Source organism: Mytilus trossulus, chromosome 7 (genome assembly GCF_036588685.1).
Source record: "Mytilus trossulus isolate FHL-02 chromosome 7, PNRI_Mtr1.1.1.hap1, whole genome shotgun sequence".
Classification (NCBI taxonomy): domain Eukaryota; kingdom Metazoa; phylum Mollusca; class Bivalvia; order Mytilida; family Mytilidae; genus Mytilus; species Mytilus trossulus.
This window is the reverse complement of record NC_086379.1, coordinates 30,556,646-30,573,854: the sequence shown is the minus strand read 5'-3', so window position 1 is coordinate 30,573,854 and position 17,209 is coordinate 30,556,646. Positions and strand designations below refer to the sequence as shown.

Sequence of the window (17,209 nt, the reverse complement as noted above, 5' to 3'; positions counted from 1 at the left end):
TACATCTATCATCGGTTGAACTTTAGAAAATAAATATCCAAATCGGCACCAAAAAACTATAAGACGAATAAAATGTTGAAGTAAATCATAGATTGCATGTTAATCCAGGAAAATAATGACCTTACACAGGTCATCATTTTATGCCTTGGAGCATATACCATTGAAACATGGTATCGTCCGGGTTGATTCTGAAAAAGAATGACCTGAAGTTCTGAAAGAAAATAACTCCATATAGGTATATAAGTCGTTTCTGAAGATATAATAAAATCATTACATATTTTTTGAATCGACTAGTCTTCTTTCCACTTTAAACATATAAAGTAAACTATTTAAAGAAAAACACAACACAAACTTCTGTTGTTGACTAGCTCCAGGACTGCATAACTGACCGAACCGTTAACACAATTGACCATGGTTTCGTTTACCTCTTTGTGAGCAGAATTCAAATTCAATAAACGACTTCCCCGTTCTAACTTAAAATTTGATTTTATATCAAACCCAAAGCTAAATTACAACACTTTGGTCGTTTCTTTTCAGGACACTCATTTTGCCAATGACCAGGCTTGTAACAATTATAACAAACACCAGGCTTCCTTAATACTGTCTGTCTATCTCTGCTTCCACTGGATCTCGCTGGATTTACATAAGGGTCAGCGCTGGATCTCCTCTGTACTCTGTCTGCTTTGATCTTCCTTTCCGCTCTGTTTTGTGCTCGAAATATTGTTCTGTCATCTTCTGAATTGTCCGCCAAACTCGATTTACGATATACTCCTAGACCAATTTCCACCCACCTCCTGAAGAGTCTGCCATCTTTACTATTTTTTTCGATAATTTAAACATGTTAAAAGTTCAATATCTTCAGATGTCTTCTGTTTAGCCCTCGCGGCAGATGGGTCTTTTGGCTAGATTACAGCTTAATTCTGCTTCTTTCAACACGACAGACACTTACTGGTTGAATTTATATTGATTTCACAACATTTCCTCTGAAATTTGTAACTGTCTGTTGATCATTGTGAATATTGTTGAACTGTGCGTCCCAAATTCTTTCTGTTGTTGGTCACAAACTTGAAATTTAGTAGTAAATAAAGTGTCCAACTTATATAGAAATTCATTCTGCGATCACAGTACGAAGTACAGGCTAGAATTAACTATATAAAACAGTCACTTAACAACCTAATTATTTGGCGCCAAAAATTCCTACGCCTACACGTACATTTATTACACATGTGCAAGAAGACAATCCATTCCCATTATGCGTATGTGCCTCGGGAATTTTTTTATTCAAGCTGCAATCTTTAAGTCTGATTTTGGCAAGCAATTGAAGAATTATTTATCCAAAATACCATCGAACCCCAGATTAGTCTTCTTATTTTATCAATTTTGTTTGTTTATAGATTATGATACAACAATTACTACAACACAAACGAAATAAGCAATTTCGTATCAAAAAGTAAAATCACAAAAATACTGAACTCCGATGAAAATTCAAAAGTTCATTTAAAATATTTGACTCACGCCATCATATAGGATAAATATATGAAGTATTTAGAAACCAAAGGTTCCAAGTTCATGCAAAGTTGACCCTAGGAGGATGTTGAGATTCTTTGTGTGTCATGAGCGGTCAATAAGGTCCTAAATCATTCAGGTAGTTAAATATCCTTGGCTTTCATTGTTTTTTTTTATGTGAGCGCAACTGATGAATAGTGCTTTGGACTTACATCTGCATTCAAAAATACTTTCTATAAGATAAATAAACAGAGCCAATAAAGTTAAGTTAGTTTGCCCTTAACACTATCAATTTGTTAACACTAACTAGACCTTCTAAAGTTTAACCTTCATTGACAATTCCATGAAACCAACATGACCGAGTGATTTATGTGCAATGAAATATTCTTTGGGTTAAAAAGATACCTTGATCTTTCTTATGATGTTGTGGCAGTTCAGGTAATGAGTGCTGCCTATCATCAAGGATTGCAACCATTCACATTTCAGGAGTTGCTGTTGACAAACTCATCATAGATACAAGGATTAAACTTTGTATTCACGACAGACGTGCGTTTCATCTACACAGACTCACCAATGCCGCTCGAATTCAAAAACCAAAAACAAATAAATAGACCAAATGAAGTACGAAGTTGAAGAGCGTTGAGGACCAAAATTATTAAAAGTTTTACCAAATACAACTTATAAGATAATCTTTTCCTGAGATAGAAAAAGCCTTGGTATTTTAAAAATTAAAAAGTTTTGTTAACAGTTAATCTATAAATATGACAATATCAATGATTATATGTCAGCACAGAAGCGTTGACTACTGGGCTGGTGATACCCTCGGTCAATTAAAACTCCATATGTACCATACATTGTTAGCATTTTAGTTATATGTTTTATCAAATCAGTGTCGTAAGTATTTGTATTTTGGTTTTATTTGGTAGTTGTGGAGTCCTAGTGAAGATAAACTAAAAAAGGACAGCTTACACACTAGATGTCTCATGTGAAATTTTAATTTCGAACGAAATGTTTGTGTATAACACCTCAACAAATTAAACGCACACTATATCTTGCTTCCGGTCAGTCCACCTTATAATCATTTTGCTATAGGACAGTATCTTCTGTGTTCTTAATGTTAAAACACCATTAAGTATTTATTGTTGTGTTCTTTTGCTAAATCACTAACAGATTTATATCGAAGAAAGAAATAGAATACATAATGAAATTTAATTATTGGATTATAAAATGAACTATATCAAGTCATTATGCAGTCATAATAGCAAGATCAAGTGGGGTGCAATTTTGTAACATTTCTGGATTAATTATTGTATTAAGTCTTGTTACTATTGTTGTTGTGCTAATGTTTATTGGCAGGAATATTCCGCAAAATAATTAAAAGATCCCAGAATATTACCCACCTTTTGTTCGTATTGTAGCTAGCCTAGCAATATGGGTCATAGAAAGATATAGGAATCAGCTTATTTCTAACACTAGTCAAGACTCTGTTGTTAAGTCACTGAATCCTAAATGTTTGTTTGTTTTATTTAAGATGTGTGCTTTATCGAAATTTTAACAAGTAAAATCATAAAAATACTGAACTCCAATGAAAATTGAAACCGGATAAAACACTTCAAACGAATGGACAACTGTCATATTCCTGACTTGCCACAGGCATTTTAAAATGTAGAAAATGGTGAATTGAAACTGGTTTTAGAGCGCCAAAGATCTGACTTGTGAACTATCTATCTCTCATTATCTTGCATCAAAACAAGTGTTGGTCATGTTGTTTAATTTACATCACATCAATTTAATTTCATTTTGTAAAGATGGGTTTTATATATTTCTTCTGAAAGTACATATTTGAAACTTACTTACCATTCAATGGATGTGTACAATCTATTATCAAATAGCTCAAGCTTTGAATATTATTACTATAAATGTCCAAGCAATACATTGGTAGCACCTTTAAGACATTTTTAATGATTTAGCAAGATAATGCTTAGATCCAATGAGTTCAGTTTATTCCTTATCATCATTGATATTCATATTTGAATATGGCTTAAAAATGAAATCACCTTTTCGAACTACTAAACAGAAACTGAAGGTAAAAGTGAGGAGCTTTATGAATTGTGATTCTGCATCATTACTACATCAAGAGTGAATCAGTTGAAATTTCACCCGAAAGACGTCATCGTTCAGAAATATTCATATTGCATGCTTTTTATGCCCCACCTACATTAGTAGAAGGGCATTTGTTTTCTGGTCAGTACGTCCATCCGTCCCTCTGTATGTCCGTTCGTCTGGATTCAGGTTAAAGTTTTTAGTCAAGGTAGTTTTTGATGAAGTTGAAGTCCAATCAACTTTTAACTTAGTACATATGTTCCTTATGGTATGATCTTTCTAATTTTAGTGCCAAATTGAAGTGTTTACCCCAATTTCATGGTCCACTGAACATAGAAAATGGTACATATAGTGTGAAGTTCAGATTAAAGTTTTTGTCAAGGTAGTTTTTGATGAAGTTGAAGTCCAATCAACTTGAAACTAAGTACATATGTTCCCTATGACATGGTCTGTCAAATTTAAATGCGAAATTAAAATTTTGACCCCAATTTCACGGTTCACTGAACATGGAAAATGATAGTGTGAGGGGCGCATCCGTGTATTATGGATACATTCTTGTTTGTGAACTGTATCTTAAGTATTTATTGTGGTCTTCTTTTGCTAAATCACTACCAAATTTATATTGAAGAAAGAAGTAGAATACATAATGAAATTTACTACTTTGTTGAAAATTTGTTTGTTTTTATTGTGATTAAGATACTTGTGGTACTTGTACATCCTGTCTTTATTTTTTATGATATTCTCGTATTCTTGTCTTTTATTTTTGCTTATGTGCTTTGTCTATATATGCCTTTTAGTGTTACTTTGATACACATAGCATGGCTCTGTTCTTATACATTATGTTATTGTGCTTTTGTAAAACATTTTTGTTGCTTATCTTTCATTTTTGCTATGTGCTTTGTCTATATGCCTTTTAATATTTCTTTGTTACATATATGACTTGGCTCTGTACTTATACATCCCGTCATTGTGTTATTGTACTATGGTAAATTTGTGTATTCTTGTCTTTAATTTTTTCTAATATGCTTGTTACTTATGCAATTTTGTGCTTCTGTGTTACATATATTTTTTTTTAGGTAATTAAAGATTATAACACAATGTTGACTGCTGTATTTGTTTTGTTCACACATTGTTGTCAAAATATGAAACTTTAATGTGACTGTCTTACAAGTGAGAAGTTTTTCTAGCTATAAAACCAGGTTCAATCCACTATTTTCTACATAAGAAAATGCCTGTGCCAAGTAAGGAATATGACAGTTGTTATCCATTTGTTTGATGTGTTTTTGAGCTTTAGATTTTGCACTTAAGTTTTTATTATATTGGCATATTCATCCAGTTGCATTATTTGCACTAATAAAAACCTTGCAATATTTATGAATTTACTGCAGCATTATCAAATGATGGATTGTAGAATTCTTTACAAGAAAAAGTAAATAATACATCATCAAAACTTTATTTTTTCTTTCGAAAACCTGTCTTTTTCTCTTTGCCCCTCCCTGCAAATGAACCTTTGTTTGAAAATTTCTTGTCCTTTCCATACATTTTGTCCTTTGAAAAACCTTTCCCAGATTTCAATTTGTCCTTTGAATTTCCTTTAGAAAACTTGTTTCCTTTGAAATTTGATTTTATGTCTTTACGATTATCAAAATCCTTCTCTTTGCGATTATTAAAATCTTTCCCTTTTCGATTGGTAAAATCTTTCTCTTTACGATTTGTAAAATCTTTTTCTGTATCTTTCTTGAATCTTTTAGTTTTATCATTAGGTCTTGAATGAGATCTATTTCTCTTTTGGGCTCGTGCTTTTGGAAACAACTCTGAAAGTATTATAAAAGAAATGATCAGAATATCTTATATATAATCAACTAATTTCACCTTTAATTAGGAATGGCCTAAAAGCATAAGATGATAGTTAGCAGTAATTGACTTGGGAATGACCAAGATGAAAAGACAAACAGCACATCACAAAAGCATTAATCACCATACTAAATGTATAACAATAAAACCTTTACAATCATTGATAAATTCAGATTCTCTGATATGGTAAGTAATTCCTATTATAAAAATTTCATAATAATAAAAATAAGGAATCCTTTTATTGTTGTACAATCTATAATGGATTATGATACGACTGTCCATGTTCAATCCACCATCATCTCACAAAGAAAATGCCTGTACCAAGTCAGGAATATGATAGTTGTTGTTCGTTCGTTTGATGTGTTTGAGCTTTTGATTTTGCCATTTGATTAGGGACTTTCTGTTTTGAATTTTCCTTGAAGTTCATTATTTTTGTCATTTTACTTTTTAGCATATATTATAGATTGAAAAACCAATTTTGTATAATAGAAAGAAAACCAAACCACAGATTTTTAAGATAAAATATGAGAAAATAATTCTGTAATATTTCAGAAAATAGAATTTCAAATTACGGTCAAGGGACTGATTTTCTTGCTACAGAAGGTAAATTAATGAAGGAAAATTTATCTGAGTAATCTCTCCTTGTATGGCAAAGCTGACATAAATTAATCCTAAAATATTCAGGATATTGTGTATCTTTTTTAAACAGTTAAAACTTATAATATCCTTCCCTAGATAAAAAGTAATATGAATGATTAATTTATTTTTTTAATAAAAATTGTATATTTTTATTAGTGTTCTGCTATTTTACAATCTGAAATGGTGAAAGACACTTTATAACATGTATAACATAGATGAAACATATTTATTTCCATTAATCTAAGAGCTAAATCATGTAAGACAGATGTAGAAGTCATGTCAGAAATTTGTTATATCTTATTCTCCTGTAATTAGGTTGTAATAAGCTAAGCCTTTGATAAGGCCTTATGGTTATGGTGATAAAAGTTTCCAGTACAATTATAGTACTGAAGACTCAGAATTCAACCAAAATTTTGTATTCCAAGTACTGAGTAACATTTACTGACCAAGAGCACAGCTGTTTTGGTTTTCGATAGTAGCAGATGTATTTTTGTATTTGGTTCTGTGGGCTCTTTGTCTCAAATGTAGTCAGTCATTTAAAACAAAAAAGTATCTAAACTGTTTAATTCAGATTTGTTGCGATTGTTTCCCTTTCCATTAAATTGGAATGAATAGAAAATGATTTTTTATGTAAAAACTGAAACTCATATTTCTTATCCATATATTATAATTTGTACAAAGTATTTCATGAAATTTTAAAAATTGTTCTGTCCACAAAGAAATTTTTGAATCGACAGTACCCAAAATTGGGAATGTGAAGAAAGTTACTGCTCTCTATCATTTCACGGTCCATTTAATTGCGACGTAAAAGGTCACAAAACATGGCCACTGAACACAACTAAAAGGTAAGTACCTCTTTTTTATTTAACAATCTGCCAAAAACTGATCCAAAGATAACCTGATATACAATTGAAATTGATATATTTTATGGATTGCCATTAGTCATCGCATCAAGATTAATTTTCTAGCTTGAGCTGGTACAGAGTATTCGCTATTTTAAACCTTGACGACATTGAAAATTTCATTGACAAATCCACATATATGCCCTTAGTATCTAGCAATTACTTTTCACATCACTCTACTGTGGTGAAAAAGGAAATTATCAAGTAAGATCAACAGAAATTTTCATAAAATAGCGATAAACGAATATGTTTTTTTGTTGATTATCATACCTGCATCAGGTTCCACACCTACTTCCTGTTTGTAGTACTCTCTATCATCATCACGGTCTAAAAATATAAAAAATTATGTCTTATAACTGCAAATTTATAAACTTAACATGCTGACTAAATTGGTTTTCAGATTAGTTTGACAACATTTTTTCTAAAACAAACACATGTTTTTTGCTCATACTACCTCTTCTATCTTTTTCGTATGCTATGCATTTTTCTTTCTTAACTTGCTGGGTTTGTACTTACATGAGCAACTACACAACATGTGCCTTAGTGGAGCAAAATAAGCTAACCATTCCGGAGCACCTAAGACAACCCCCAGTTTTACATGTTTCAGTAGGGTTTATGTCACTCAGTAATTTAACTATGTTGTTTTTCCAATACTGTTCTATGTATTTTGATTGTTTTCATATTTGAGCAATGACCTTTTGTTGTTTTCAATTTTGAATTAGTGTTTCCATTGGACAGTTGTCTTCTTAGCAATCATACCAAAATATGTATTTGCATTTTGTTGAAGGAAGACTATGAACTAATTCTCCAACACCTCCTTAACAGTTAACTTTGAAATATGTCTTGTCCGAGTTCACAAAAACAACGGCTGTCATCGGGACCGCCACAAGCTTTCAAAATACTGGTAGGAGCCTCATTTTGACCGACAAGACCGACCATTTTGCGAATTCTCTGTTGCCTATGTGACCTTATAACAATTTCCCTACAACTTGACAGCACAGACGTCAGAAACAAAATGTGGTCTAGCCGTCAATTGCGTAATACAGAATACATACCATTTTCAACTTTCTCCTTCTCCTCGTCTGTACTTTCCTCCTCATCATCACTTTTCTTCATTCCTTCCAACGATTTCACCTTATTAGCCTCTTTTTCATCTTGCTTCTTTTTCACATTTTCTTCTTGTTTCTTTTTCCTAATTTCTTTCAACTTTCTGAAAAATAAATCGTGCACTGTCATTAATGTAATATGTTATCAAGTAATAAATTGTCCTGCAAGAATTAAAAAAATAAATATTTGCCAAGGACAATTTCAATGAAGCCATGAAGTTTAGTTAAGTTATCATTGTAACACTACTAAACAAGGATATATTTAATGCATTTAGTTTCAAGTTGCAACTAAATTAACCCAAAAATTATTGCTAATATAAAAAAAAAGATGTGGTATGATTGCCATTGAGAAAACTCTCCACGAGAGACCAAAAACACAGCATAAAAGATAAAACATTTATAATGATAATAGAAAAAGTAGATAGCTCTCTCACAAGCAAAAAAACCCTAACTGTAAAAATATATGGGCATACACTACAAGCACAGGGACACATTCTACTGAATCCACACAGCATGACATTCTTCACAAAAAATTTATAGAAAATTCTTTTGCATGTTTCTGAGGATTTTCTTTGAAATGATCATGAGAGTATCTATAGTAAATAATTCTAGGAAAAAAATGTCCATGGCTATAACAGTTAACAGTGTTAACAAAACACCTGTCTAACACAGCTGATATTTTCAGCCTAAATGGTTCTGATTTAGACATGTTTCTGCGTCAAAACAAACCTTTTCTTTTCTCTCAGAGCTTTCAATTGTTTAACCTCATCACCAGTCTTCTCAATAAATTCATGAAACATAACTTCTCCATCACAGATACCTTCTTCAATCTTGACTAACTGTAATGTAAGTCTTGGACCTAGTTCTGTCAATCTGTAGAAAATAAATCAGCTGAATAAAATTCATACCAAACAAAATACAAGCCCTTACAATATTTCATATTTTTTTGAAAAAATAAAAGAAGGTGTACACACAGCTGTTCTTGCTTATAAATATACAATATATTCCATTTATAAATTATCTCAAGAACAAAATTAGAACTTTATCTGTATTTGGTCAAACATAGGTAATAAGTATTGCATAGGAATTTAATAACATTTGGTCAAGGCAAACGAAAGTGAGATAACAGAAACCAATTTTGTGATGTAAAGACAAACAACAGTCAACCTAACACTTTGACTAAAACCACTTCGACTGGTTTAATTTTGACAACATTTGACCCTTTGACAAAATTACCAAATTAAAAAAAACTTGAACTAGATACATTATCAAAAACATTGGTTAGATATATAGCAGCTTGACAAACACTATTTTGGTAATATAGAATATTTATATTTTCCTAACAATAGAACTTTCATTAAAATTAAAACATTCAGATGATTTTACAGAGTTATCTCTCTGTAGTGTTATGTACCACCTTAATGTAAATAAAAAAGATGCGAGTTTTAATGAAAGTACATATGTATAAATAAATCAATCACTGCTCAGGTAAACCAGATTATATTTCAGCATAGTAACTACATTAATTTAGGTATAATTTAGGAAAATTTCATTCACAACAAAATAAATTACTATATTTAGTATTTTTTTCTCAGGTAAAATTAACTGAATAATATTTATTGTGTAATGGGTGCCCCAAAGAAATGGTGGGTCATGGGAGATTCACTGACCTAATTGCACTTTTAGTGGCTTGAATATTTCCTCTGCTACCCACATGTTGTGGTAAAACAACTTCATTGTGTTCCCCATCTAACTCAGCCTCACTGTCTGATAAATAACCAGCTCTGAAAATAGAAACAAATTAAAACGATGTCAAACATGTCAAAGGCGATACATATAGAATAACTAAACTTTGTCTCAAAGTAGAAAATTTATTTGCACAAGGCTAATTACCAACATGAATAAGGTGTTGATGCGCCATAAGACAATTTTTATCCTGTTTCATATCAAAACACTTCAGAAACACATTATTACGATCACAAACAGGGGTTTATAATGATCAGGGCCAACGTTAAAAGGGGTCAATACATTTAATTTTGACTAAACAAACAGCACAGTTACAGTATAAAATCATAAAATCATTACCGTGAAATTGGGGTCAATACTTTAATTTGGCATTATACATTAGAAAGATCATATCATGGGGAACATGTATACTAAGTTTCAAGTTGATTGGACTTCAACTTCATCAAAAACTACCGTGACAAAAAAACTTCGACCTGAAGCGGGACGAATGGACGCACGGATGAAAAATGAATGAACGAATGGACAAAAAGACGCACTGACCAGAAAACATAATGCCCCTCTACTATTGTAGGCTCTATTATCGTAGGTGGAGCATAAAAAAGAAAAAACTTTCTAGACATAACTAGGATGTTGTCTTTTTAGTTTTGATTTATGATTACTCTACCAGCTTGTACCAAAGGAAAGTTTGGTTCTTTTGACCTATTTAGTTTACATGATAAACTATGTTTCCAAATTAACATAAACAACAAAAGTATACGTATATTCAAAAAGACAAATTTTGATTGAATTCCCACAATTTTTATTAAACTTCTGACATATTTACAGAAATATAACTCTCCAATAAAAAAAAAGCTAGAAAATAAAATTTTCCATTTAACTTCTTGTTAATTTTCACTAGTCTATCAGTATGATTATTTCAAGGGCTTATTCTAATGACCCTTGGTGCCTAACATTGGGAAGAAATTACTTATCATTTTTGATTATACTAGGGAAAGAAACAGATTTTGGTAAGGAAGGGATGGTTTCAAAGACCAAGAAATAGAAGTTGACCTATATACCCTTTTATCAATAGATGTAGAAAGATGTGGTATGAGTGCCCATGAGACAACTCTCCATCCAAATGACAATTTATAAAAGTAAACCATTATAGGTCAAACATCTTTAACAGTACAGAACTAAACTAAACTTACTTTGTAATATATTCACTGACATCACTATATTTACTCATATCAGGTACTGTTGCCTTGATCAGTTTCTTTACACTTTTACTCATACCAACTGGTACTACTCTTATATTGCTAAATATATAAAATATAGTATAAATCATTTCCAATTTGAAGGTTTTAAATTTACCTTTTTATGTTAGTGAAAAGGACTTGAATAATCATTATAAAATTATGCATTCTCTCATTTTAAATTCATTTGGGCTCTGTTTACAAGAAAGGAACTTGTATAATTCTCTTCTACTATTGTTATATAGAAAATGAACTAAAACTTCTTCTTTTCACTCAATCCCTTTAGCAATATTGGTATATATATCATTCGAATTCCAAACATAAATGTATGCTACAATGTATTACATTTATAAATGTCTGTTTGGAAACTTACTAGTGTCTAAAATCTATGGTCTTTGTTTCTGGATTATAATTCACCATTACACACCTTCTTATCTGGTTTAATTTTACCTGAAAAACATTAACATGATTAAGTTAGTGTACATGTACAAATGATGTATGTTATGTCTACATGTGAAATAAAATCAAAAACTCTTGCAGGTGTTGAGCCATTGTATGTATGTACTTGAGGTTCCGCCAATTTAGATGCACCCCTTGATTGACTGCAAGGGTACAGTGGATCCATGTACACTCCCGAAGGATTAATGGAGATGTGTCCTTTACAATATTATCCCACCACCAGAACAATCCCCACCCAACACTGCCCAAGGGAGCGTGTAGGACACTGGGAAGTCTGTTATTATGGTGGAGGAAGCCGAAGTACTCTGAGAGAACCACCGGGCCACTCGGTGGAAACAGACAAACCAGAGAAATATCAGAAGATTGATCTCCAGGTCAAAGCAGGGGACAACTTTGACCAACTGAGGCCCCCAAAGTACCCAGTCTAGTTTAAACTCCAGTCTGGGTACCAGAGATGTGTGTGAGAGGGTGAAAATTACCCTTCTGATGTACTGATAATTTTAGCACCCTGAGTGAGAATCGAACTCGAGACCTTCAGCACTGTAGCCATCAGTCTTAACCACTAGACCACGAACACACATTCACTTTGAAAAAAAGCTTGTTGTAGGTGAAACACTGATTTAAGTTCCACCCCATATATTACCTTCAAGATATACAGATCAATATTTCAGAGTGACTTTCACAATATGACATTAGAAAAATATTGCAAATTAAATTCGTTGCGGAGATGTAGAACTTGAATCTTTATTTGTTTATTTACATGAAGTTATATTCATGAAAAATAAGTTGCTTTATTTTATCTTTTTGTATATATATAGTATGACCATGACTCTATTGCAAGATTTTTATTTAAATTATAAATAAAATGTTAGGAGAATTCAGCTTGGCCAGTTCCAGGATACGGTTTTCAGACGAATCTGTCATGTGACTTCCATCACCAAGTGACAAAACTTTATGCTCAGTTTTTTCCAACACATATTGAGCAAACTGGTGAAATTGACTATGCATTTGGTATCTTTCGCCTCTTTTTCACTTAAGCCTGATAAATTTTAATGAACCATTTGATTTTTATTATATGATTTATCTCATGTATTAACATATATTAATGGGACCATATTCTTGAACATGAATATACAAACCTTGTTGACATTAATAGATGGGAACATATTCTGGAACATGAATATACAAACCTTGTTGACATTAATAGATAGGAACATATTCTGGAACATGAATATACAAACCTTGTTGACATTAATAGATAGGAACATATTCTGGAACATGAATATACAAACCTTGTTGACATTAATAGATGGGAACATATTCTGGAACATGGTGGCCATCAGTTTCAGGTGCACATCGTCACCACTGAAATTATTCATGACAAGGAGGGGATGGTGCTGGAACTGTTTCTGTTCCAAGTTTGGTCTTTTGAGAGATGTAATGACATCTCTGGCTAAACAATAGTTCTGTATCTTGAAAGTCAACGTGGGGCCTCTTGGTATTCTGATAACTCTAAAGTTTGTGGCCACTTCTGTTTTTGTGAACATGAGAAAATGTGATACATTAAGAGGTCCAGCCACACCCACATAATCCTTCAGTACATTTTTTCTTCTGACCTGTAATGTTATCAAATGCATTAAATACATGAAATATTGTTGACATTGTGGCTATAGAAGACTACATTGTATGACTTGTATGAAAGACATATATTGAATCAAAATGTATTACAAGTCAAGGTATCAATAGATATACATAGCAGTTGCCATCATGGCTACTGAGGCATATAAATTGCATTGTAGGAAGGAAATATATTGAATCAGTTCAGGTATCAGGAATAATTATAGCAGTGAAAATACTAAAGATTAGATATTTTTGTGGGTACCACTACCAATTCTCATGCATCAAGGAATATAAAATGTCTTTTCACAGAAGCATAAATTTGTGGGGTTTTATACACCTTTACAAAATGTTTATACTAAAAATGTACATCCATAAAATTCAAATGAATAATTCAAGGGTGTTTTTATTTTAAAATGAACTGGTACTTTTCCTACACTTAGAAGGTTAAACAAGTGAAACTGCAAGCTACTGCTCACTGATGATACCCCTGCCGCAAGTGGATAATATTAATAGTGTAAAAATATGCAAGTGTTCGGTAAATAGGAAGTTGCATGCCGAGTGATGAATCTGGAAACGCATCACACGGTAAAGCTGACTTATATAAATCCTGAAATCAAATTTCAGAAATCCTTGTATTGTAGTTCCTGAGAAAAATGTGACGAAAATTTTCAACTTGGCTATCATGTGTAAAATCATACAAGTGTTCGGTAAACAGAAAGTCGATGAATGATGAATCTGAAAACGCATCACACGGTATGGCTGACATATACATGATATATAAATGTTGATACCAAATTACAGAAAGGGTGGATGTGTAGTTCCTGAGAAAAATGTTACGAAAGTTTCATGGGACGGACGGACTGACTGACGGACTGACAGACAGAGGTAAAACAGTATACCCCCCTTTTTTGAAAGCGGGGGTATAATTATGTTTTGAATACTGTTTCTGTAATAAGTTTGTATATCATGTGAATATGAAAAATCCTAAATGTAGATAGTACTGATCCCTTGCATCTATATATTATACTTGTTCAGTACTTACTGCAGCCTCTTAATGAATTGAATGATAAGTTACACAATGTTCCCATAAATAACCATGATAACAATATATCCTTCATGTTCAATTGAAAAGTAATTCATTCTGATTAAAGACAAGCTCTGCCCAATTATCCACTTCCTTTAGCTTTAATCCAGTAGTTGTTAATTAAATGTGTGTTCAACTCAGTTATTTTATTGTTGTTATTATTTTTGTTTATGTCACAAGTATAATGTTACTTATATCATGCTTATATGACAATTAAAGATTATTATATTAAAATATGTTTAACCAATTCCTGACCAGTGTATAAAAGCTATAATTATAATGTATTACAAGTTATAATACCTTTAACTTTGAGGCTGTATAGGGTTCCATCACATGTCTCATATCTGTAATTAACTGTTTGATATTCTTTCCCACATGTCCACGATGGAAGACAAAGGAATGGGGTGCTTTCTTAAATTCTTCTTCTACATTTCCTGTTTGACTTGCCCTAGCCTTCTTGGCTGACCGTCCCTGTAAGGGATAAATTAACAATACAAATATAATAACAGATAATAAAATACATAAAGTTGAAATAGAATTCAATCACAAGTCATGTGTTAGTGTAAAGTTTTGTTAAATACATTGAAAAGTTGGAAGTTCATATTTTGTGAATTGTACATGTAGCTAGATTACCGTGAAGAGGAACACTTTCAGGGATTAGTGTTAAAGGAAAAAATTCAATGAATGGATTCATGTAACATGTATAAGGTATAGATTTTTTATATTAACTTTAATAAAGGAGGGAGGTCGGAGGGGTCCTGATCCAGAAATCCTGGGCTTAAAAACATTAAGTCCTCAGGTCACGAATTTAAAGAAATTTATATCCAGGCATCCTAAAATTTGAGAGAAAATTTAAGGATCAGTCCCAATATTCTGAGCTTAAAAACACCCAATCCCGGAGTCCTGATAAAGATCCGACCCCCTTTTAAAGGGTACAAAAGTGAATAAAGTGGAGACAGTGGTGACCTACTTTTTCCCTGTATAGTATAGTCGACCTTCCCATTGATAGAAAAAAGTGCCTGTGATTACTACCCGCATAAGGCAGTGAGTTACGGCAAAAAGACATCAAAAATAATGTAATTTCAGGGGAAGCAAGTTAACTTGTACCAACGGAAACTCGTACCATGTTAACTCGTACCAAAAAAGTTAACTCATACCACTGGGAAGTCGTACCACTGCAAACTCGTACCATCAAAAATATATTAAAAATTACGAATTTTATGGTATTTTTTTGTAAACTTAATAAAATTAATGTTGAATTATTTGAATTTTATACTGGATTTTATAGTAAAAAATACGAATGTTTTTCTAAAAAGCTTTATTTTTTAAGCTGATCTTTCAAAGAAGTTATAATCCAGACGAAAGAAAAAAACAATGTTTTAACTGTACCTTAAGTTGAATATCTATATCCAAATTATCCAAATTAAATTAATTAATGCTGTAATCCATGATCACAAATTGAATGCTATGTTTACAATTGTTGAAAGCCATGTGCTTTTTGGCGGGAAAATTCGGGAACAGGAAACGGTTACATTTCATTGTAACTTGTTATTTATAAAAAGTAAGAATTTCATTTTGGAATTCATTTTGATTAACTGCTAAGACTTATTCATGAAAAATTAATTTGGAATGATTAAAAATTAAATTCAATAATAATCAGTAAAAGTTTAAAAAAGTCAAAGGAGACAACAAAGCAAATCTGCCACGGTATTTTCTATCCAATAGCCAGGGAACATTAGCTACAACTTGGTCAAATTATATACATTTTACAGACTTGAGAGGTATTGGGTGATAGTGAATTACAAACATCATTAAACACCATTCCATTTAAATAAGTTGGTACGAGTTAGCAGTGGTACGAGTTTGCATTGGAACGAGTTTGCATTGGTACGAGTTTTTGTAAAGTGGTACGAGTTAACGTTGGTACGAGTTTACAATGGTACGGGATAACTATAATTCATTTCTGGCCCCAAGTGCATGGCAATGCTACTGCATACTTTTGTTGAAATGAAGAAAACTACTACTGCAGGGGTGGGTCAAGACATTTAAAAAAGGTGGGCTCCCAACTCAGGACAAAAGGGAGGTGGGGTTCCAACTATACATGTCACTCCCCATTCAAATGCATTGATAGTCCAAAAAAGGGGGGTTCCAACCCCCTCTCCCTGGATCCGCCAATGTACTGATGAACTGGTTGAAGAGGTAAATTTATTTAGTTTCTGACACGTCCTTAATGTATTATTAATAATATTAATATATATAATTTGAATAAAAGCGATTTATACTGGAATAGTCTCGTGAGTCGTGTGACACTTATTTAGACAGAAAAAAGTTGTTACAGATGAATATGATTCTCTGTTGCAGATTTATCTAATGCAATCCTTATTTTTCCAGCAGAATTCTGCAAATAAAGACTTTACCAATTTCTTTCCTCGTCCCATTTTATTTTCTGAACATGTGCTTGTGTTGATGTGTAGACGTCATCAATTTGGTGGTAGAAAATACGACATAAACACACAAAACAACTATTGTCAACAAAGCACCAAATCCACTACAACGTACTAAATATCAATGTGAAAAATAGGAAAATATTCAATGCGTTGATTTTGAGAACTTGCAGTTACCGTGGATGTTATATGAAAGGTTGAATTAAAACTTAGTTGTACTTGAAAATCACCGTTCACTCAATAACATTGTTGAAGCTGAATGTGCACCCTGTTAGTTGGAAATAAAACTAAATTTCAGTCAGTAGAATTATTGGAAATTTACGAAACCAGACAGGGGAAATGACAACAAAATAACAAACACCATTCAGATCTCGTTACATATTTTTCAATACCTCTCAGGAAAAAATGCGCCATTTTGGGGAATTTTCTGCCGCGACTGTCATACAAGTGAAAGGTTTGGCTAGCCATAAAATCAGGTCCAATCCACCATTTTCTACATAAGAAAATGACT

At 32.3% G+C, this 17,209-nt stretch overlaps 1 protein-coding gene across 1 annotated transcript; it reads right to left on the bottom strand.

The window, feature by feature from the left end:
* Positions 1-5,046: 5,046 nt before the first annotated feature.
* LOC134724914 (suppressor of SWI4 1 homolog) lies at positions 5,047-16,777 on the bottom strand. Its single transcript, XM_063588271.1, has 10 exons — positions 16,672-16,777; positions 14,555-14,725; positions 12,843-13,166; positions 11,465-11,541; positions 11,047-11,154; positions 9,781-9,894; positions 8,840-8,983; positions 8,060-8,214; positions 7,275-7,331; positions 5,047-5,423 (listed from the first exon to the last, which is right to left on the bottom strand). The coding sequence occupies exons 1-10, from the start codon at positions 16,690-16,692 to the stop codon at positions 5,062-5,064; spliced, it is 1,533 nt and encodes a 510-aa protein (XP_063444341.1). The 5' UTR covers positions 16,693-16,777; the 3' UTR covers positions 5,047-5,061.
* Positions 16,778-17,209: the final 432 nt, after the last annotated feature.